This window comes from Sphaeramia orbicularis, chromosome 6 (genome assembly GCF_902148855.1).
Source record: "Sphaeramia orbicularis chromosome 6, fSphaOr1.1, whole genome shotgun sequence".
Taxonomy (NCBI): Eukaryota; Metazoa; Chordata; class Actinopteri; order Kurtiformes; family Apogonidae; genus Sphaeramia; species Sphaeramia orbicularis.
In genome coordinates this window covers 27,438,148-27,462,471 of record NC_043962.1, presented here as the reverse complement: position 1 = coordinate 27,462,471, position 24,324 = coordinate 27,438,148, and the positions used below count along the sequence as shown (strand labels likewise).

The 24,324-nt window shown below is 38.1% G+C and overlaps 2 protein-coding genes across 3 annotated transcripts in view; one reads left to right on the top strand and one right to left on the bottom strand.

Moving 5' to 3' along the window:
• The window catches only part of ptprq (protein tyrosine phosphatase receptor type Q), a 53,331-nt gene extending 38,718 nt beyond the window's left edge, over nt 1-14,613 (top strand). Inside the window, exons 53-63 of the mRNA XM_030135574.1 lie at nt 790-834; nt 1,461-1,487; nt 4,511-4,592; nt 4,692-4,782; nt 6,936-7,015; nt 7,149-7,283; nt 7,413-7,538; nt 9,007-9,152; nt 10,108-10,243; nt 11,463-11,586; nt 14,020-14,613. Of these exons, the coding sequence (XP_029991434.1) occupies nt 790-834; nt 1,461-1,487; nt 4,511-4,592; nt 4,692-4,782; nt 6,936-7,015; nt 7,149-7,283; nt 7,413-7,538; nt 9,007-9,152; nt 10,108-10,243; nt 11,463-11,586; nt 14,020-14,057 (1,030 nt within the window). The 3' untranslated portion in view covers nt 14,058-14,613. The remainder of the gene's footprint in view (nt 1-789; nt 835-1,460; nt 1,488-4,510; nt 4,593-4,691; nt 4,783-6,935; nt 7,016-7,148; nt 7,284-7,412; nt 7,539-9,006; nt 9,153-10,107; nt 10,244-11,462; nt 11,587-14,019) is intronic.
• Nucleotides 14,614-15,010: 397 nt separating this feature from the next.
• Nucleotides 15,011-24,324, bottom strand: part of iqsec3b (IQ motif and Sec7 domain ArfGEF 3b) — a 37,141-nt gene continuing 27,827 nt past the window's right edge. The window contains exons 9-15 of one of the 2 annotated variants that reach the window (XM_030136047.1): nt 23,334-23,473; nt 23,046-23,177; nt 20,650-20,749; nt 19,520-19,678; nt 19,340-19,429; nt 18,823-18,869; nt 15,011-17,841 (exon numbers count right to left, since the gene is read on the bottom strand). In XM_030136047.1, coding sequence (XP_029991907.1) covers nt 17,422-17,841; nt 18,823-18,869; nt 19,340-19,429; nt 19,520-19,678; nt 20,650-20,749; nt 23,046-23,177; nt 23,334-23,473 — 1,088 coding nt within the window. In that variant the 3' untranslated portion in view covers nt 15,011-17,421. The remainder of the gene's footprint in view (nt 17,842-18,822; nt 18,870-19,339; nt 19,430-19,519; nt 19,679-20,649; nt 20,750-23,045; nt 23,178-23,333; nt 23,474-24,324) is intronic. The other variant, XM_030136048.1, reaches the window with a different exon arrangement.

Below are 24,324 nucleotides of genomic sequence, written 5' to 3'. Positions count from 1 at the left end.
TTATTTAATGTATTTTTCCAAAAAAATTCAAGTATCCCTAGGGGTACACGTACCCCAATTTGGGAACCACTGATATAAGCAAAACAGGGATTTTAAATTTTTAACAACTCACAGTTATTATATGCAAATACAGTTACAGTAAGTCTTCTCTTACCACTTTCCATTCTTGACATGAAAATATCATCATCCAACAAAAATAAAACAAAGCAAAGGGAAAAAAAATAAATCAAAAATAGTGGTTGGTATAAAAAAAAATTGGCTGTCCTCACAGGAACATAAAAAGCAAAAGACAGAAAAGCATTAAATCCTACCTAAAATAAGTCCTTCTGTGAAAGATGACTCCTTTATCAAGTGTAAGGCAATATAACTGCCACAGCTGGGAAAATATTTGTCTGCCTTAACATCAAACATTCTATGTATAGCCACTCTTCACAGTGATGGTAAAAAAGCAGTTTTGAAGATTTTTCTGTCCAGTCATTTTAGTTTCACATACTAAAATTGCCACTGGTATTAAAAGATTTATTGTTAAGCTAAATCATCTGTTTTTAAGCTCAAACTGCTGTCATTAAAACAGTGTGTCTCTGCCTCTTTACGCTGTTGTGACTACTAAGCTGAGATCTGTATGAAGAATAACTTTCAAAGCACAGTTTATGTTAAACAATGCTATTTTTCTTCCCCTCTTGTCACACAAATGGCACAAATGGCTGCTTTTGCATGCAGACATGTGTTAGCCCATCAGAGGATGCCTGGGCTTTGCTTTGCTCATGCTAAATGCTCCTCTCCCACCAGGTACTCATCCTTCTTCTTTAGACGGAAAGAGATATATGTCATCCAGTAAGTTTGGTTTTGTGTGATGTGTTTTGCCAGTGGTTTCGTCTCATTGCATGTTCCACCTGTCACTCCTTGCTCCCTGTGTGCCATCGTCATGTTAACCCTCTTGTGAATCCATCAATTCTGTATTTTACTGTAAAAAAAAAAAAAAAAATACAGATAGGTAATACTTGTGTGTGTTTTTTTTTTTGCTTGGAGTGGCCTCCTTTTCCTCCATTGCAGCAAAGATTGCAGAGCTTTGCTGACACTCCCCTGCTTGAGACCATTTAAGTTTGTTTACTTACTCACTATCTCCAAATTGCTTCCAAGGCTTAGTGGTCTTGGAGGGCACAAATGGCAGGCTTTATCAGCAGCTGAGGATCTGCGTGTAACTACTTCAGTACTGTAAAGAAATCAAAGTCATGGGGGGATAACCACATGCGTCATTCAGATCTACTGCTGTTCACATATTCTTTTAGAATGAAACATCAAAGTCTGTCCATGTTGAATTGAAGTGGGTTTGATTAAAAAAATAAAATGGTTAAATATACAACAGCGTGTTCTCTCTGCGGTGATTATCAGTTTAGATGGGTCGGATTAATGTGTTTATTTTGGTTGATGTTTTTTTTTTCTTGTTTGCTTTTGTCCAGGCTACTCAGCTACAGGAAATCACTCAAGTAAGTCATTCTGTATTCATACATGGGTGATAAGATTCTGGCACTATGTCGGATTTACGGCATGCAGCAATCAGCAAGGGGGTGACAGAGGGAGCAGTACATTATCATGGGCTTTTTTAAAAAAAAAAAAAAAACTTTTTATTTTGAATACCAAAAAAACCAAAAACAAGAAGAGAGAAAAAAGTGAAGAAAAAAAAGTGAAAAAAAAAAAAACATTTGAAAAGGAGTGGGATGAAGTACAACTTATATACTCCCACCCACTTACTCCATCTTTTTCTACAGATCCCAAAGTCCCATGTCAGTCACCTCAAAGTACCTTAACAAATCTTACACGTCAAAATAAATTCTAAACAATCCTGCACAAAACACGAAAAATATACTGATCAAAAATAAACTGTCCATTTCATAACATCATTTCATAACAGTGTTTGACATATCTAAATAAACTGTGTCCATTCCATAGCCATATTACGCATTTAGATAGACTTCACTTCATTCATTTTGTTTGTTTATGGCAAGCATTTACAGAACACATGCAAATTCAAAATTCCCAAAAAAAATCATTCATCTATACTCAAAAAGGAGTGGGAAGAAGAAAAACTTATTTAATCCCACCCCCATTCTCATCATCAAACAACCTAACATAACATTTTAAATACTCACTCCTGTCCTTTGACTTCAAGCCAGAACAATGAACAAAATAGGTCTATACCAAATTAGAATGAACTCATTTGACAGTAATTACATTATAGAACCAAAATATGTGTAAAAAAAAAAATTAAAAAGTACATTCCTGGTAGTGTTACCATGGGTAACAGTTAATAGTTAGTTTACATGATAATGATTACATATCAACAATGGTAAAAACAAAAAAAACTACAATACTACAAGCAGTTCAGAACAGCAATAATTACATACCAACAATAAGAAAAAAAAACCCCAAAAAACTACAATAGCACTAATGGTAAAGGGCAGCACATACCAGCAATGGTAAGAACAATAGCAGAGGGTAATGGACAACGCATACCAACTAGATGAGGAACAACAAGCACATATTAACATATGAGACAGAATATTGATGTAACAGTATTAAGACCCTCCATCTTTATACTGGGACCAGACCATATTTTTATTTAACAGTTTAAATCAGTGGATATTTTGGCATTGCTTGTGTTGGATGTCCAGACTGTTCCAAAGTTTCACTCCACATACCGACAAACATAAATGTTTATGAGTGGTTCGAAATTTGGGTAATGCGAAATCTCCAAAGCCTCTCAAATTATGAGTACTCGCCTGAATTGTGAAGTTTTTTTTTGTATATTACTTGGTAGTAATTTGTTGAATGCTTTAAATAAGATTATTGCTGTATAATATTTTACAAGATCATGGATTTTTAATAGTTTTGACTGAATAAAGAGATTATGAGCGTGTTCTAAAAGTCCAACCTTATGTATGATCCGTACTGTTCGTTTCTGTAATATGACTATTGGATTAATGGAGCATTGGTAACTGTTTCCCCACACTTCAATACAATATGTAAAGTATGGGAGGACCAAAGAGCAATATAAAGTACGGAGTGCATTTTCATCAAGGTATGTTTTCAATTTATTTATGATTGAAAGGCTTTTGGAGATTTTTGTTTTTATGTGTCTGACGTGGGCTTTCCATGATAATTTACTGTCTATTATAACTCCTAAAAATCTGTTTTCATTTACATTTTAAATTTGAATTCCGTCAATCATTATCTGTAGTTCTGAGCTGGTTTTAGAGTTTCCAAACATCATTGTCTTAATCTTTTTTAAATTTAATGACAATTTATTATTATCCATCCACTTTTTCAGTTTACTTAATTCATCATTTACTGTGGTTACAACTTCGTTATGATTATCCCCACTGAAGAATATGTTAGTATCATCTGCAAAGACTATGAGTTTAAGCAATTCAGATATATTAAATATATCATTAATATAAACGTTGAATAGTTTGGGTCCCAAAACAGAGTTCAAACGTAAGTAGGCAAAAAAAATTCCAGATCCAAAACGACACTCCAATATATGGAAATAAATCAACCAAAAAAGAAAACAAATATCACACAAATGTACAACGGTTTCACTGTGACTCGTCCTCAACACTCAATGTCCAAAAAGGACTAGGAGGAAGTTGAGCCTATAGAGTCCCACCTCAATTCCACAAGACCTGGCCAATCAGATAATGGATACAAAGAACAGGTCAGTCAGTAAATTAGAAAAAAAAGAGAACAAATGATTACGTACCATCAACAGCCATCACTGTTGTACTCGCGTTCACTGCCACTATATCTGTGAAAAATAAGGTTTTTATATATCTTTTAAAATTTTGTGATATTTTCACACAGTTTGATATATATATATATATATATATTTTTTTTTTTTTTACAATTTTTATTTCTCATTTTTAGCAGTACAATACAATCTCTTCAAGTTGAGGAGCAGGAAAAGAGCAAAAGAACAGAAAACCAAGCCAATGAAAAGAACAACCTGTGTTGGTGTCAGAATATTTAAGGTCCGTTAATAGATACACTCGTCTCTGAATGTCAGCCATTTTCCCCAGTTTTTCATATAGAGATTTTCTTTTAACTTCAGTTTACACAGTTTGATATTTAGTTCCAATCTATTCCACAAAACCACAACATGAAATGCATATCTTTTTAAGATTTGTTCTAGTGAAATGCTGTTTCATTCCTTTCCATTTTTGCTATTCAGTACATGATTATATTATGAAACACAGCTGAAAATCTCCTTTTGCGAAATTTAAGGCATTGGAATTGAATTAAGATCATAATACTGCAACAAAGTAGGACAAAAGTCATTCTTCTGGGACTGAAATGGGACAGGGATTTTGTTTTATTCTTTTATGGGATTGGGATGGCTCCTGTACAGATCAGCTCCATATTTGCCGCTCCTGACTACTTTTTATTTCCTCAAATGTCACTTCCTTGAATGGGCTTTGTCACATTTGGTCTGTTTATCCTGTCTGTCTGTTAGACCTGTCAACAAGAAGTCTTTTCTGCAGCATGTAGAAGATCTGTGTGGCAACGACAATGCCAAGTTCCAGGAAGAGTTTTCTGTAAGAATTGTCAATACCTGACCTGTAACACCACATACATACAAAAAGTCTGTTTACGATGTGTGAATACTAATGTGTTGCATGTTTCCTGACTTCCAGGAACTTCCAAAGCTGCTGCAGGACCTGGCCACCACAGACGCAGACCTGCCCTGCAACAAAGCTAAAAACCGCTTTTCCAACATCAAACCATGTGAGTATATGTGGAGTAAAGACTGAACTGCTGAAGGATACGTTTGGTTTATTTTGCATTAGTTGTACTGTCTTAAACAAACATACAGCCTGTGGGCCAAAACTGGCCTTCTAAATGGCCCAGTCCAGCCCACAGGATGAATTTACAAACTCCAAAAATTACACATAAAACAATTTGATTAGATTTGATTCGATTGATTCGATTTGATTGAATTAGACTTAATTGAGCCCACAACAGGGAAATTCAATTGCAAGTAAAAATGTACATGCATACAGATAGTGCAAAAAACAAGATAGCACTTAAAAAAAAAAACCCAAACAATATAAAACAAACAATAATGCTTATAAAAACTATACATACTATGTCATATTTACAACAGAGAAGAATAGCAAGAATGCTAGACAGTGAAATGACAGTCAAGGGAGTCTCTGAGTCTTGATAAGTTATTTTGATCATTAAATGCTATATTTTTCAGTTTCAGATAAATGTAACTAAATGTTCTGTGCCTTTGTAGATCCACTACCATAAGCTGAGGCATAAAATTTTTAAGACTGCACTTATTTTTCTTACAAAATTTCAGGTTGTTCATGGATTTTCAGGTTATTCACATTTTTTTTGGTAAAAGGACAGTTTGTAAATGTAAATAAATTTGGACTTTAGCAGCCAAACACAGGTAACACATGATGGAATTTTGCATTATTTTTAAACTAAATTGCACAGTTTGTCACATTAAAGAAATTTGTGTAAAACCATACTTAGGGTAGCGAGGTTCTGGCTTTATGAAGGACAGCAAAAAAAAAAAAAAAGATTTTGCTTGATGCAATTTTCATTCATTTGTATTCAGTTGTATTAAACATTGTGTTCAGTTTTGTTTATTTGACCATTTGTGTTCATTAATTCATTATTAGGGTCAGTTTTATGTCATTTATTGGTTACTTGTGTATTTTTGTTCATTATTTTGCTCATTTGTGTTAGCAACATTTTCATGTTGTAATTTTTCTTTTTTTTTGCCCTAAAACAAAGATTTATTTATGAAATTATGGTATTTTAGTGGTCTGGCCTGCTTGCGATACAATTGTACTGTATGTGGACCCTGAATTAAAATGAGTTTGACACCCATGGTCTAGAAAGATGCCAAACAAACAGTGAAATCCTTCTAACAAGTATTACCATTGAAACAAAAGCCTGGTACATGTTACCTTTGTGTTGTAGAACTACACAGTACAGCGTGTGCCTTCATTATAGTGAACTTGCATGAGGCAGTTTATTTCAGCTCAATCCCACAAACACTGTCCTGAATCCATAAATACAGCAGCAACAAATTGTTTGCTGAAAATAATTCCCAATAGGCATCTTCTGGACTCCTGCTTAAGGAACATTGGGTTTTTTGATTTATGTGACACATTTAAAACTGCAGTGCTCAGCTGTTTTGAGATATTACTTGATGGAAGGGATAATAATTACGATATAAAGACTGTTAAAATTTTAGCATGAACAAATGGGCTCGGGACTAAGAGCCAAAGATGTGCTTAAAAATTCAGAGAGACTGTTAGTTCTGGCACAGTGTGAGAAATTCAACAGAAAAGCACCAGGCACACAAACAAATATTACCAGCATGCCCTGAAAAAGAGCAACACAGAGAAATTAATTAGCATTATCACAAATTTAAGTTTCATTATTAAGAGATCAGTGATTTTCTTTTGTCTTTAAGGTTTGTTTTCTCTACATTTTCTGCTAAAATGCTTAGAAAATGTTTTGATATCATGCATCATGTACTGTATATTGTGAACATTTTATCATAATTGTTTTAAATGATCTACCATTAGATTAGTGAAATGTTCCACCATTTGTTGCTGCCTAAAAGAATAATTTATGACCACAAATAACCATTTTGTATCTTTAACTCTGACTCAGGACCAAATATCCACCTTTAGACTGTCAAGAAATAATGATTTGATTATACTTCTATCTTCACTGATGTGAAGATTTTTATTGCAACAATATTTTTGACCTTGAAATGATGAAATTGAGCATATCTCTGCATCTTGATCAGTCTTCAAGTTGTAGTTCTTGTAGAAAACCTGTATTTTACTGCTACTTAATTAGCTGATTCACATATTTCCATTGCTCTTTCCTCTGTATTCTGTGTCTAGATAATAACAACCGTGTCAAGCTGCTCTCACAGCCGGGCAGCGATGCAGGCTCTGACTACATCAATGCCAGCTTTGTGTCAGTGAGTACAAGCTGTGTCAGCTGCTGAACCCTGGATGTTACCACTTGAGTCACTATCAGCTTATGAGGTGTTTTACACAGGAATCAATAGAGAACCCCTCATAAAAGCATCATTCCTTTTTCTGTTTCACTAGGGTTACCTGTGTCCCAATGAATTCATAGCCACCCAAGGTCCTCTGCCTGGCACAGTAGAAGCCTTCTGGAGGATGATCTGGGAAACCGGGACACGCACCATCGCCATGCTCACGAAGCGTTTCGAGAAAGGCAAAGTGCGTGGGTTTATTAAACATCACACATTATCAGCATTCACAGAACTGTCCTATACATCATGACTTGTTGTACCAGTGGGGTTTTATCTGTAAGCTGAAGTTTTTGTTTGCGTGTGTCTGACATTTCAGGCTCGGTGTCACATGTACTGGCCAGAGGATGATAAACCGATGTCAGTGTTTAGTGACTTGCTGATCTCATTAGTGTCGGAGCAGGTTTTTCCTGACTGGACTGTTCGAACCCTGAGAGTAGAAAGGGTAGGTAATACATTGCATTGTTTGAATTGTACAGTGGTGGAAAAAAGCTTGCATGATATATCGCATTAAGTCAGTGGTTCCCAAACTTTTTTGGCTCCTGACCCCATTTTAACATCACAAATTTCTGGCGACCCCAGACTTTCAAAACGGAGACATTTTTTTGCTAAAATTCATTTGTTTTTGATCCTGTAATAGTTTGCTACACTATGTTGTAAATAAATGTTAATTTTATACGACATTTAGTCTATATAATGTATGTTATTATGGACGGAGGCAGAAAAGCCAGGTGTAGATTACTGCACAAAGTGAGAATTTTATTTTCCTTGGTCAGGATATGTGCAGTCATTCCAGCTTGGATTTGCAAGGCTGCAATTTAATACTGAACAAACAAGAAATAAAACTATGAATTATGAAAGAGCTGCAGCATCTGAAACCAACCACAATGAACATTTGAAAGATAAACAGTACCACGGGGCTTCAGTTTTAGCTTCAGTTTGTCATGTCTTTTATGGATTGGGATTGGGTCTCTCAACTCACCATATATTTTTTATTAGTAAATTTGTTTTTTGTTTTTTTTTTTTCGTTTTTATTTTTTTTATCAATTACTAGAAATTTCAGGCGACCCCATTTGAATTCCAGGCAACCCCACGTGGGGTCCCGACCCCAAGGTTGAAAAACACTGCATTAAGTCATTGAACCATTCTCTAATTCTCCATTCTCTAAACCTACATGTTCCCTTCTGAACATACTCTGTTCCATCAAGGTCAAAACTGGATGATTCAACAAGATAATGAAACACATCCAGGCCATGATGTGATGAAACTGTCAAAAATTTTGTTTTGCTATTTTTTTCTTGTTATCAGTAAACAAAGAAAAACATATGCATTTGTTTTAGTGTCTGTCTGATGTATGTTGAAGGATTTGTTTCTTTATTATTCAATCAAACACTTTTTTTGTTTAATTGAAAAGGGTATTTTTGATTGAAGTGAGTTATTATTTGATTGAAAATAATTTTTTTGACTGAAGTCATCTTTTTTCAGATTTGGGCCATATTATGGGTAGGATATTCATGTCTTTATTATTCATTCCCAAAAAATATCACTTCAAGCAATAAAAAAAATATAAATAGATTACGCTAATAAAGCAGAAAAAATTACAAGATTTACATATATACAATGTGTTCATTTTGATGTTTATTTTGTTCATCATTTTGTGGCATTTTTGTTCATTTCTATGAATATTATAGATTATTTTGATAATTTTTTTTAAATTTTCTGTATTATTTGGTTACTTTAGTGCTTCTTTTGTCCATTTTAATCGAAATAATTGAAGGTCAGTCTTTATTAAGTAGGTCTATGGAAACAAAATGTACCAGTTATATTGTCAGTGTTTATAAATTAGAAATACAGCTCTTTCTAAGCATTTCCAACATGTCTCAAATTGTCTCATGGCTCATCTTTCTCTGTAGCATGGACATTATATCCTGGTTCGCCAATTCAACTACACGTCGTGGCCTGAGCATGGGGTCCCAGAGTCCTGCAGCACCTTCATTAAATTTGTCAGAGCTGTCCGAACCCACAGACATGAAAACTCCACTATAGTGGTACACTGCAGGTACTGTGGCACTCAACTATAGAAATCCTACTGTTGTTCTTAACAGTTATATTTGGGTGCTTCTGTGAAACTCTGGCACTTTGCCAGCTTTTTTAGACCCAATAATAAGAGAAATTTAGACATATTTCCACCCAGGATGTACCTAATGCAAAAAAATAATATGCAAAATAAAAATAAAATACAAAAAATTATCCTCTTACTCTGAGCCATCCCAAAATTGATGATTTTTTAATAAAATGTTGGGGCCAAAAATAGGAACAAAATTGGGACTACCTAGATATCAGTGCATTTGATCAGGAAAGTATGGCTTGAAATGGTCTTATAAAGCGCTATAAATACAGACACTCTGTTAAATTTGATGATCCTAGTGGTTTTTCTAATCCAGACATGCAGGTTTTTCTTGAATCGGCAGTGTCATTCCAGGTTTCACGCGTAACCCATCGTGTCCAGTCGTGTTACATGCAGAACCTGCCCATTTAAACACATAGAAATCATGAATGATTATGCAACAGCGGTCATTTTTGTTAAACACTCTTCCTTGCATAACTAGTTCGATTCCCAGAATGTACCTGTAAGAGAATAAAGAGATATTAAAAAAAAAATAGTAGCACATAATTTTCACGTTCTTTTTACTTTGTTACATGCGGATTCTTGTATGAAAATAAAATAAAAATAATATAAAATGGGTTTTATCTGAAAAATAGTTTCTTTTTTATCTCAGTAAATTTTTATTTTTAATAGACCCAAAGTGCTTCCAAATTTGCTTCATAACATTAGTCTATATCTGGTTTGGATTTTTAGCCCCCATGTCCTGTTTTTAGGGACCAGTTTCATAGAAGCACCCATTTACAACATATACTAGTGACCACAGCAGGCACAACATAAACGTGTCATTTTCAGTGTGATGGAACAGCACATGAAATGATGTTGTGTTACTCTATTTCTGTTCCTCCAGTGCTGGTGTGGGCAGAACCGGTGTGTTTATTGCTCTCGATCACCTCATTCAACATGTCAGAGATCACGACTTTGTGGATATTTACGGCCTGGTGGCTGAGCTTCGCAGTGAGAGGATGTGTATGGTACAAAATCTGGTAAGTTCACATGAAATAAATAGTATAGTTTATTTCTGCGACGAACAACCTAGAGACAAAAAACGGCTTATACAGTATTTCCTCTTAAGTCGTTCCAGTACACTTAAGAATCATCAAAGACACAAATGGCAGTGTATCTGTCCTACTTTTCACTTCATGCCCTGCTGTGATCCCATTCCCATGAGGAATTATTTGGAAAATTCTCCTTTTGACGAAGGGAATGATTTGGCAATGGATTAAAGGCACATGCTGAACAGGATTTCCCCTCCTGAAACAGCATGAACCTATCCTAAAATTACCTTGCTCAGTCATTACTTATGGACCACAGGAGTGTGTCTCGGCATTTGCGTCTGCAGAGACTTGCTTAGTGCCTGCGAGTCCTGTTCTTTTATTATTTCTAGATCTATTGAATTTTTCTTAGGGTCCACATTTTGGCAGTGTATTGTTGGTCAGAAGTGCCTGCTGCTGTAAAAACAAAACAAGTTAAGGGATGTTTCTACGCTGCAGGATTGTTAAATCTGTGTAACACTGTTTTTGTTCTTTTATGTAGGGACAAGAGAAAATGTAGAAGAGCTTTAGGATGCCTTAATGCAGTTCACATTAGTTGTTTAATGCATATTTGACTCACAGATATCACTGGAGCATAGTCACTCATCGCCACCATGCAAATATATTAGATGCACTGGTTTAAAAAATGTTGTCATCATAGGATATGTCTTGTAAAAGGGCAGTTTCACTATAAAATAACAATGAATATCAGTGCATAATTCATTTTTGTCTTCCACAAAAGTTTCTGCTACTTCCCTTCAAACTTTTTCCATTTTAGTTGTTGAACTCACAGAAATGCTCACAATCCCTGGTAATAAAATGTCACCATAAATGCAAAAATAAACCAGTATTAACATTTATATGACTTTTAATACCTTGTGTTTTTGTGTATTTCAGGTTTCCTTCGTCTAATACAAAAGTTTTCTGTGGCAGATCATTACAAAATATATTTCTATGTCACATTTTATCGAAGGTTTGGGCATTTAAATGTAGATGAAGTAACGGTTTTGACAAATTAAAAGCTTTGACTCAAGGGACATAATGTTCCTGAATTTAACATGCTTTTAAAGACACTCACTTTAAGACTTAATGCTTCATGACACAGCAATTACAGGCGGCTTTGGTGTTAGATAATATTAAATAATGTCAAATAATGTGTGTGCATCATCAGGCTCAGTACATCTTCCTGCATCAAAGTACTCTGGAGCTCCTGAATAACAAAGTCAACAGCCAGTCCATCTGGTTCGTCAGTTACTCTGCTCTGGAGAAGATGGACTCTTTGGACACCATGGAAGGTAAGGTAAGGTTTGGAGTATGTTTGACCAAACCAGTGATATGAGAAGCCGTGTGAGTGGATGATCTGACCCAGTGAGGTGGTGTATATGGCAAAAAGGATGGGGCTCAGCACAGAGCCTTGGGGGACCCCCGTGGTGAGGCGGTGTACTGCAGATGTGTGCCCTAACCAGGACACTTTGAACAACCGACCAGTGAGGTATGACTGAAACCAGGAGTGTGTATGGCCTGTAATGCCCATGTTTAAGAGTATGGATAATAGGATATCGTGACTGACAGTGTCAAATGCTGCCAATAAGTCGAGTAGAATGAGTACTGAGTACTTGGCTGCTGCTCTAGCCTCTTTCAAGGCTTCTGTCACAGACAACAGAGCCGTTTCAGTGGAGTGGCCGATTTTAAAGCCAGATTGGTTGATGTCAAGGAGGTTATTTTGGGAGAGGAATTCTGTGACCTGTTTGAAAACCGCCCTTTCGATGGTCTTAGAAAGGTATGGGAGGAGTGAGACTGGTCGATAATTGTCCACTTGAGTGCGGGTGAGGGAAGGGTTTTTGAGCAGTGGTGTTACCTGCGCTTGTTTAAATGCTGTATGAAATGTTCCTGATGTCAGTGAAGCATTAATCACATGTGTGATTGGTGCTGTGATAGTAGGGGCTACAGACTGTAAGAGGTTGGATGGAAAAGGGTCCAACAGGCATGTCGTAGGACGGCTAGAGGAAAGGAGTTTAGACACCTCGTTCTCTGTGAGGGGAGTAAATGAAGGGAATGACACAGTTGGGCTTTTGTCTGTTGAGTTAGTGGTACCCATAATCAGGGGAGAGGGAGGAGTGTATGATGATGATGATGATGATGATGATGACGATGAAGGAGGCGTGCAGTCTATGGGTGGATCGGTGAACTGACTGCTGATAGTAGACACTTTATTTGTGAAAAATGAGGCAAAATTGTCTGCTGTCAAGTTGGTAGTGGGTGGTGGAGGCGGAGGGTTGAGTAGTGTTTTAAAGGTTGAGAACAGTTTCTTGGTGTCAGTGGCAGAATGCATTTCGTCATTATAGTAAGCCTTCTTCACAGCAGTGACACTGAATGAGAAGGATACTAATAGTGACTGGAATGTGATCAGGTTGGAAGAGCTTTTTGTTTTGAGCCATTTTCTCTCTGTGGCTCTGAGGTTGGTACGCAGCGACCGGAGGGTATCATTGAGCCATGGGTGGGACTGGGAGGATCGAGCAGGTCCGGTGGATAGAGGACACAGGCTATCCAGACAGGAGCTAAGTGTAGAGTACAGAGACTCAGTGGCATCATTAACCTCTAGGGAGGAAAATGTGCTGGGCGGAGGGAGAGCGGAGGCTACAAAGGTGGAGAAGTGAGTGGGGGACAGGTTGCGGAGGTTGCGGCGGGAAGAGACCATGGGGGAGGGAGCAGAGTGTTTTTCTGGGAGAGACACACTGAACTGAATGAAATAGTGGTCAGACAGGTGTAAAGGTGTGACTGTGAGGGCGTCTGTGATGCAGTTTCGGGTGAAAATGAGATCAAGCTCTTTACCAGCTTTGTGGGTTGGAGGACTGCGAACCCGCTGTAGCTCAAAGGAGTGTATTAGTGACATGAAATCTGAGAAGCTGGGATTGTCTAAGTGGATGTTCATATCACTGAGGACTAGCATGGGGCAGTCATGCTCTGGGATGGAAGAGAGCAGAGTGTCTAGCCCATTAGGAAAATCACCCAGTTGCCCTGGTGGACGATAAATGGCAACTATGTAAAGTTTGACTGGTGCTGTCACAAGGATGGCATGGTATTCAAAGGAGTTGTAATTGATATAATTGATATATGTGCATGTGCATGTGTGTATGTGTGTGTGTGTGTGTGTGTGTGTGTACATGCACATATATATGTTTCTGTATAACACTCCATCCAATCCATGTTGTCATCCTTATCAGTAATAGTTATCATCATAGTAATAATAGTAGTAATGGTTGCAATAACAGTAATATCTATATCATAAAACTGGAAGGTCTCAGAGCGTGTGTGTGTGTGTCTGTCTGTCTGCACAGTTCTGACAAATTGAGATGTTTTTAACTGGCCCATTTGGTACCTACAGTTGAGGAATAGTCCCATCTCCACATTAAATATCTCAGCAAGTTGATAGGACCAATATTTTGGGAGATATTAGTCATTTTGGAATACAGTAGTGTTACAAGCACATTGCTTAGTTGACAGGAAGCGCAGTACCATGCTGCATGACGGGAAGTGAAGTTAAAAACAGGAATGATGCATTTACTAACTTCAGTCCCTAGATATCAGTATTAATATGATAGTTATAATATAATATCTGCAACAGTTGAAGGAGGAGTAGGGGTCATAAAATATATTGATTTGGTTTTTTGATTCTCCGTAATATTTCCATTAATTCTCTAGCTCTAACACATTTCCTCTGCTTTTAGGGGATGTTGAGCTGGAGTGGGAAGAGACCACTATGTAATGACTCAAAGAGTGACAGCAGTGCCTGAGGAAGATTGACACATGTATTTTTGGGTTCACTGGAGACGGGACCTGTGCACTGACCCCGGACTGGACCTCCTCCATGAAGCAAGGGAGGAGACAGGAGGAAAACAGGAGGTGGCCTGAACCTCCTGAACTGAATGTTCTGTCAGTCAACTGAAGACTATGTTCCTCCACTTCAACCTACCTTTTACAAGTCCTCCCTTTTATCAACCTGTTGACTTTTGAGTGAGAGAAACAAAAGGGAGACAGGGACAAATAATTTCAGATCGACTGGGATAAAATAAGAACGGTGAGCTGTCTGTGAGAGCTCTATCGCTGTCTGTAATCCTACACGTACTTTGCACAAATGTATTTGACTGTGTATTGTAATAACTATATGACGATAACATCTGTTTTTGTAAGATAATTTATTCAGCCAAAAATGTTTTTTCAGTCTCTTTGTAAATCTACCTTTGTCGAGTTGTTAACAGCATTTCTGTTTTGTTTATTCTTTCTCAAGTGTGACTTGCAAAAATAAAGCAACTTGTATTTTTTCCAGTCTTGATTCTTAAAGAAAAACTCCATGTAGCTGTTGCCACACTGTATAATGAGTCTACAAATTACCATCTTACACATCTTGTTCCATGGAAATTGTAGGTACTATACACCATAGTTACACATAGACACATAACACACAACTTGATGTTCCAGAAGTCCTATCAGATGCAGTAATGCTGTGTGACTGGCCTCATCTGCTAATGAATGAGACCAGACCTTGTGATCTGGGAGAATGCAGGAGCACCAGTGGCAGCTGATTTTCCATAAGCTTCTTCATTCTGACTTTCTTCTTGCACACCTGGTGCAAATGCATTCATTAGAGACGGCAGCAGTGCTACAGATGCAGCCGGTGTGGAGACAAAATTGATGTCAATGCACACAGACACACAGGCCGAGTCAGAGTAAAAACTACTTTATTCTTTCATTCTCTTCGAACAAAAAAAGTTAGAAATATTCCATTAGTAAACATGTTGATCTTTAGAAATCTCCTTTAGAAATATTGTGAGGGTGCAAAGATTAATGACAGTGCTCCACAGTGAGGATGCAGATTGGTGCGTCTCCATGACAACCACGGAGAGGGTAAGGGGGGGAGGGCAAAAAAAAGGAGGAAGGAAAATGACATCAATCAACCCAACATGCCCTGACAATAATGATACAAATAATCAAACTCCTCCTATAGTACTGCAAATGAAAAAAAACAAAACAAAATGAGTATCATGCTGTATAGTACAAGTCAGTCAGTTTACAGTAAACAAAGTAGGGTTGCTGACTTGAGAAATCAAGCAGTTTCTTAGATGAATCTAAGCTGGATTTGTTGTCGCTTTGGCAGCTATGTGCATGTCTGCAGGAGTTGGTGTGCGTTTACGTACAGTATTGTTTGTGTGGGGTATGTGTGCACTTAGATATGTATTGTGTATTTGTGTGTGTGAACTGTACGTATTCACCAATACAGCATAGCCCTTTACACACCCTAACAGGTGACACCACCATCTTTTGATAATCCCATAATAATATGACATGGTAATTTAATGATTAATGTAGATCTGTAATAATATCAGTGTGTGTTACCATGGTAACTGCAGTGTATTCTATAAAAGCTGCCTGTTTCCTGTCTTTCATAGCAGTAGGATTTAGGACACCCCCTGATTTTAATGTGAATAATAATAACTATAATAACTATATCCTTTTTTTCTTTTAAACTAGATCTTCTCTGTACAAATACGTAGATACACACACTGGGCAAACCAATCACTTTTGCAGAATAAATCTATATTATCTATTTACAGTATATCCAATATATTCTGTGATGCAAAAGATACAAGACGTGTTCAGTGTGTCGCAGTTGGATGATTTGTGATCTGCTGTACAAACAAGCTTAAACCATCAAGACTGGACAAACGACACGGTGATAAAGTCATTGAGTATTCCATGGACATCTTCAGTTTCCCCCTGATTTAACATTCAGTAAAGGAATGCATCTCTGCTTATATTATATCATATATCCGTGTGCAAGGAAAAAATACTATATGACAGGGAAATGATGTGTGTTAAGGTGACCTTGGTCTACCCTGTGTGAAGCAATTTTTCTTTTTCCTTTTTTTTACTAAAGCTAGGGCAGAGATATTGCCTAAATCCAAGGAAACAACAATATACACTCAACATTAGGAGTAAATGTACAACGGAAAGGCTTCATCTGCCTGTTTTAGCCTTGTCTTTGATGAATTACCAGCCCTACTCACTGCTTCCCATGAGTAAGCAGACTGAGCACACAGTTCACAAGCACACTGCTCTCAGTACAACTCCGAGGTGCAGATATTACATATTACAGTGAGGCAGATCCTTTCCTGAGCTCTGTGAGAGCAAAAAAACACCAAAGATTCACAGTCACACACCATTGTGAAGATATCTGCTCGTACAAGTTTCGCAAAACACACACAGCAGCAGCAAAAGATGCACGTAAATATGATTGTCTTTAGGATATGGTTTCAGATTTGTTAGATAGAAGCAACATTCTTGCTTACTACACTTCACTGTACATGACAGGGTAGAGATGCTCGAGCTTCAGACACAAAAACCAGCATCGTTTACCTTTTTCACCCCTCTTCCTCGTCTTGGAAAATGAATTTCACAGAAAATAACTGAAATAAGCTAGTATTTTTGCTTCGCCACATTATGCAGAGATAAGAAAAAATAATTACAGCGTGGGGAAGGCTCTATTAGCTGTGTGGAAATTATCCCATACTGAGTGTAGCATCTTATACTACAAACCCAGAGCAGCCTGCAAGGAAAACAAATCTAAAGACTGTTTTGTTCTTCACATTTAAATCTTTTCATGTTTTGTTCTTCACATTTAAATCTTTTCAGTGTCCTCTCAAGGCAGCCACAGTCTGATTTTCTGACATCGCCCCTAGGTTTCGGTGACAAAGCTCACAGACACGTTTGATGAAGAGGTGATATTTAAAAATGCAGGGTCACAAAATTTCTTACTGAGTGTGAAATTTAGACAGACAAGATCATCAGTTCCTGGGTGACATGTATGGTTGAAGACAAAAGAAGGAAGAAAAGCTTTCTTTTGGAAATGGCATCAAAATTATTCAATGTTCAAAAACAACATCACAGTTTAAAGACGATGAATAGATTCTCATTGGTTTCCTTTGTCTCTTCATTCAGTATTTTCTTCCTGTTTTTTGCTATGCTTTTTTTCTTACCGTTTGTTAATAAGTAAGTCAGCGAGTGCTCCAGCATGTGTGTTTGTCTGGGCAAGGATCATGTCTGGCCCCCAGGGTCCACAGAGAAACTGAGTTTCAGACAATGCTGCGGGAGCCGCTGGAGTTGCGTCTACGGGTGAGAGGCATGGTATGGTGGAGGGGCATGGGTGAGTCAGGGGGGCAGAACTGGTGGGGGTGGTTGTAAGGGGGAGGAGGGGGTGGCAGAGGAGGCTGAGGGCCGTCCCCCTCTCTGACGCGGACTGGCGTGGACATGGCTGACTGGATGAGCTGGTGGGTGGCCGGACCTTGGCTGAGGAAGGCTTCCATCCGCCCTCGTCCGCTCTGGTCTACAACAATCACCTTGACGATCTGTTGGCACTGGATGAGTGTTTCTGGGCGGAGCTCTCCAGGCTGGACAGGGCTGAGCAGGGCAGGTGGTGCAGTCAGAGCCAGGGGTGCGGACTCAATGCTGGGCTGGCTCAGCTGATAGGTCTGCAGCCTGTTGTGAATTGACACCTAGTTTAGGAACAGTCAGAGAACGCATGAGGAGTTACCAGCCTGAACGCAGCCTCTACGCAGCCCTCTGGTGTGTTACGCACATGGGCATGCAGGCATGCAGGTAGGTCGTATGCAGAGCGAGCGCATGCAAATTACACACACACACTCGCACCTTTTCTCTTAATCATGTTTTACATGATTTTCACTTTCCACAATCATGTCTTTACACACACCAGCCCGATAAGAGAAAAAGGTTTTTGGGTTTAAACGAGACTTTGGTCAGAGGTCATGGCAGGAACAGGTTTTAATTTCTGTGTGTGTGTTTGTGGGCACATGATGAGTGGCAGAATGAGAAGCTGAAAGATATCAGGAGTGTCAGAAGGGGAGAGAGGTGACACCGAGGGCGTGGTGCCTCCCTAACACAATTATTTACAATACTAAAGGACTGTTTGAGAGACGGGAAAGAAATGGGCAAAGGAATAAAACAGAGAGGGAAAGTAAAACTGGAACAAGGACAACAGCTTCTATGACTATGCTTAGTTAAAGGAAGGGCTGGTTTTACAGACACACACCCACACACACTCAACAGACTGTTAATGGTATCAAGCTTATCTGGCTTTGTAGATGGTACTCTAGGAGCCAGCCAGGCTTATGGTGGCTTGCAAAGGCTTATACAGTAAGGCTGGCAAGCATCAGCTGATGAAAGAAGGGATGTTGTATAGCGAGTGGAGTGGCTGCTGATCCACTCATGAGGCACAGAGAGAGACTGTGTGTAGCGCCACTACAGCAGACTCCTCTCAGCGGCCTTTGTATCCTTGGCTGCAAATTGGGGATGTGCCTCAGGCGGAGCTTTTTTACAGCGAAGCATAAAGCAGACTTTCTTTTCAGGATGAGGCACAGTCCCTGTCTAACCACACACACTCACAAATAAAATCACACCCACAGAGCTGGAGATGCAGGAACTTACCTCAGGGATACAACAGTGGATTTGGGACTCACCTCTACTGTATTGTTGTTGCCAGTTTTATCATACACATCCTGCGGACCTGTGGGGAGAAACAGGTCTTTTTGTAAATCGACTGCTACAAGTTAGAGTGATATACAGAGTGTTAAAAAGTCAGAGAAAGATCTTCATGGCATTTTTGAGAAATAAGCATATTTCCTTGAGTGACTGAGCTCTGTCCAAACGCCAGAACACAACTGCTTCTCATTTGTTCATCTCATTCACAGAGAGGAATATAAAATCAGAAATTTGTGGCCTGAATGGAAGTTACGTGCTGCAATCTTTTCCTCCTTTAAATAGAAGCGACAATGACAGCAAAAAAAAAACTTGCAAACCCTCAGACCATTAAATCTCCTTTCTTTTTTATTTTCTTTTTCAGTGGTGAAGGTTTTTTCATGTGCCTCATTTCTACAAAGCTGTCCTATTTTCTAGATCCCCTTGAGTAATGTATGCATTGTTATGAGTAATGTATGCTGTGTTATGTATTTTATGCTGTGCAAGCAAATCCACTACCTGAGGGGGAGCCGTGTCCTGTGTGTGTGTCCACTTGTCCACCATTGGTGTGTATGCCATGCTGGATGCCTTGCTGCCTCTCCAATTCCCCTACAATGAAAGAAAAGAAGATTGCAATGGACTGTGTCTATGTTTGTGTTTGCATGTGCATGTGCTGGAGTGTGTGTGCTCCCATCTTACATTGGATGTGTATCTGCTCCATCTCATTTACTTCTGCGATAGCCTCTCTAAGCTCCTCTGCAAACTTCCTGAGTTCTTCTCCACTCGGGGAGCAGAAACTCACCAGCTGCTTCTTTTCGGAGGTAAATGGACTCAGCATGGTGATGCCATGAGCGTAGTCTGAAGAGAATGCAGAAAAAAAAAAGGCAAAGCTTCTGTTATAATTCTGATTTTAAAAAGACATCTTTGAAACATTCCAGTGGTAGAGTTAGTGATTGAATTTTACTTTATAAAATGTTCATGCAAAGAATACAACCAGAAACTCATACTTCACAGTTACTGGCTGAATGTACTTCTGTTGGCAGCTGAGACTCCTTGAATACCGAAAATTGAAATAATCATGAATGCTCCAGCTGAGTAGTTTTTCTTTTAATTGTTCATTTGATTCAACATTTATTCATAGCTAGGAATAAAATTACTAAGGTTAAAATACAGCCTATATAAAACAGGAATTTGTGGTGATGAACTCCGAGAGTAATGCCACTATTGACGCATCAGAATTTATTTAGAATTCAATATATCAAGTCATCAACTGGAAACAATTTAATCAGCTCTTGTTAAACTGCTTCACAGTTTACTACAGTTTTAGACTGTATCTTATGAATGCTTGACTTAACTAATTATTGAATTCTATTGTATTACAATCTGAAATCTCTAATTAAACCAACAAATGAGATTCTTCTGAGCAATACTTAGCCCTGAACTGCTGCAACGGAGCGCAACAGATCAGACTGTGCTGAAAAAGGCTTAAAAGCAAAAAATACCTTATTCTCATGTGTAAAATCTGCACCCTTATTGTAAGCTCTGTGTCTACCTTAATGCCTAATATGATAAAAATATAATCCACTTTGCTGAAAAAAAAAAAAAGAAGATCTGCAGTGTAGTCATTCTCCTAAAAGATATTTACTGTAAGCTGACAGCAGTAAGTCAATATTGTTTTACTGATGACCCGCTGGAAATGTATTTAAAGTTCGGGTCCTGACCCAGACTTGACAGACAGATAGATGTAGCTGACAGTTAGCTCAGCATATTGAGCGCTAGGGCTGCATTGGACTGAGAATAAACTGCTTCAAAGTGAGATATCATCTTACATTCGTTGCTGAAGAGGTGGAACTGCATTCCCAGAAGACCCATAGCTTTACAGAATGTGTAAGATGCTGAACTTTTCTTCTTGGGACACAGCTTCAGGATCTGGAGACAAAGAAAACATAAATGTGGGGGGGGGTGACAGCAATGTCCCAACTTCGTTATGAGTCATTCTTCTTTCTCCACAGATGGGGGTGAGTCACACACGTCAAAGCAACAAGCCAGTCTTAAGTCTTGACCTTTAACTCCTTGGAAAGCTTGTAGACCACTTGCAGACTTGGGAATTTGACTCAATATTCCACTGTCGTAATGCATATACTGTATGTTAGATGGTTACTTATGTTTCCTGATGTGCATGACTCACTTTCAAAGCCCTGGTTCTGTAACGGTGTCATTAATGTCATGCCATTCTACTGATTTTTGGATTGTTTTTGTTTTGTTTGGATTATTGACTACAGGAAATAATCAATTGCAGCATCAATAAAATAATCTACATACCTGAGACTGGACAATGTGTTTAACCCATAAAGACCCAGTGCTACTTTTGGGACTGTTCTGACTGTATATGTAACCTTTCTTACGTGATTTATCATCATTTATTACAATATTATTCCCTGTATTTTGCATTTTGCCAGTGAAAATCATGTATTTTCTGATATTTAATTTTCTGAGCATGTAGATGTTCATTAAAACTCAGAGTAAATTCAAAGTTTATTAAATCAGGAACAGAAAACTGAAGAAAATTTTACTTTTTCAGCAAAGACATCAATAACAAAACATAAAAACAAGTGTCTCCATCCGCTGTCATTGATCCAACTCCATGGGTTTTACTGGTGAATCAGTGTTGTAGAACATGGTGGTGTTTTCACGTTCACTACAGAACCTCTGCACGTCCAGATGGGTCATTTCTGATGACCATGAAAAGATGACAAACTGCATTTTACACCAGTTATTTACATGTATTGATAGGATTAGTGGATCAACTGGTATTAAACAGTTTAGATCGGTAGATGCTTTTGGTCGCCAGTGGCTCTATGGATCTTTATGGGTTAATTACTAACATGCAAATTATATAAATCAGGGGTGTCAAACTCATTTCAGTTCAGGGGCCACATTCAGCCAAATTTGATCTGAAGTGGGCATAACCCATAAAATAATAACATAATAATATATAAATAATGTCAACTCCAAACTTTTCTCTGTTTTAGAGAGAAAAAGTAAATTTACATTATGAAAAGGTTTACATCTACAAACTATCCTTTCAAAAGATGCGAATAACATGAACAAACAAAAAAAATAAGTGTAATTTTAACAATATTCTGCCTCAGTTCATCATTTACACATGTACATTATAACTTACAGATCACAGTTGGTCTACAAACACACAAAACATTTAATAACAAACAGAAAATTGTTTAAATTGTTCTTACTTCTCTTAAGACATTTCAGGTTGTTCATATTTGTTCAGGTTATTCAAATTTTTTGCAAAATTATACTTTGTTTTTGTGTAAATACATGAAAATATTTACATTTACAAAGAGAAAAATCTGGAATTGTCATTATTTATGTTATTATGAAAGTATTTTGGTCTGAATGTGGAACCTGAACTAAAAGGATTGTTAATATCTTCAGTGTTATTTTTGCATTTCACAAATTCATCCCAAGGGCCGGACTGGACCCTTTAGTGGGCCGGATTTGGCCCCCAGGCCGTATGTTTGACACCTGTGATATAAATTCTCTCTAATTTTCATAACTATTGTCTGTGCTGTGTTCAAATTAACAATCTCCACTTAATTTAGAATCTGCTTGATAGTGATAACACACATAATTTATTTTATATACAATTGTAAATAAATTTGGGCAGGAAGGGGTTAAGACTTAAGCGAGTTCAAAATTTCTGCCGTGAGAATCAACCAAGTCAAGTCGAGTCATTGTTCAGTGTTAGATCAGATCATATGAATTTCTGATGATCTTATATGGAAAGTTGAGCCATCGATTATAGGTCTTCCAGATGGTGAGTGGTGTTTAATCGTTTCCTCATATCTTCATTTATTTTCTGTCTCTTATTAGTCTGTTTTACAATGACTGACAGACAATGCATTAGAAATCAGTCATTTATATTACAGCAATCAACCTAATATGTTCCAGAGGTGGATGATTTGTCAAGTCAACTGGGACAAGTTAAAGTCAAGTCAGGTGAATAGTAAGTCAAAGTCAAGTCGAGGCTTTTGTCCCTACCTCTGCCTTTTTTTTCTCTTTTCTCAGCTTTTTTCCCTCCCATTTCTACTATGCACCAAATGCTTGACTAAAATAATACAAAAATGAGCAAGCATAATAGATATCACAGGCTTAAAAATGTCTCAGTTTAGTATTGTAGTGAGCCAGTGTTGAAGTTTCTTACCAGCAGCAGGTCATTGAACAGGAAGACCTCTCTCTGGAGCTGAGACAGTTTCTGTTTATGTGGCTTGTTGGCGTCAGGCACCTCAAACAGGCGACAGCAGCACACGAGACGTCTGTGGGGAACAGCCAGTATCTATGGGAGGCAAGGTTAAAAAGAAGAGATGACAGATATTACAGAGGACACACACACTGCAGAGAAGTAATAGATGACACATGAAAAAGGAGACAGGGCAAACAGATACAGACAACTCAGTGAAAAAGCAGGAGGTTCCATATAAATACCACTCACAGTTTTCAGACCCAGGATGGACTGCTCCACACGGCTCACATAGGTGACGTGGTCTTCATTGGAGCGGAGCTCTCTCTGCTGAATCCTTTCATAAATACCTGCCACCATCTCCCTGGGGATGTCTGCTCCGTCATCCACACCTGACGGAGCAAAAGGCTTTATCAATATACCATTCATCTGCGAGGCATAGAAGCAGTCTACACAGGAAATATCCACAGTGATAACGGAAAAATGCAGGATTAGGTTAAGAGCATGAGGTAGTAAAAAGGAAAGATGGTCTGATAAAGTTCAGTACAAATCTGGCAAAATCTAAATTGCTTTTTGCTTAGGTACATGAAGGTATATCAATGTGGCAAGCAAATAGTTAAAAGTAACAGTGTGGCACAATCACATTATAGAAAAATGTGTAACGAATATGACATTTTATTACACTGTTGCCCATAAATTTAGATTAAATTTTTTTTGTACCTCTTCTCATGAAATTATTCAATTTGAATGTGATTTATTCTTGATAAAGTGTAACCAGAAGAATCTTTATTTTGTCACACGTTAACATACACCACACCAAAATGTGTCCTCTGCCTTTAACCCATCACTAGATCATGCATAACACACTGCATACTAGGAGCAGTGGGCTTGCCATATCAGGTGCATGGGGATTAAGTGCCTTGCTCAAGGGCACATCAGCCAGCAACTCTCTACCAGTCCAGGGAATCAGAACCAGCAACCTATCGGTCACAAGCCGACTCTCCTGCCATCTAGGCCACAGCTGCCTGGGACTCAGTATGCAATCATTCCACCAGGTCCACAAGGTGATTCGTGGTGTGTATAAATAAGAATAAAAAGAGGAAGTGTATGAAAACAAAGTAATTCCAACTTTACGGGCAACACTGTATTTTTAGTAAAAATGTGCCGCATGATCCCTCTGCTGCTTTGCATCTTTTCTCCATGGCAGGAATTCCCTCTTTCTCTTGGCACTCTTCCCAACAAC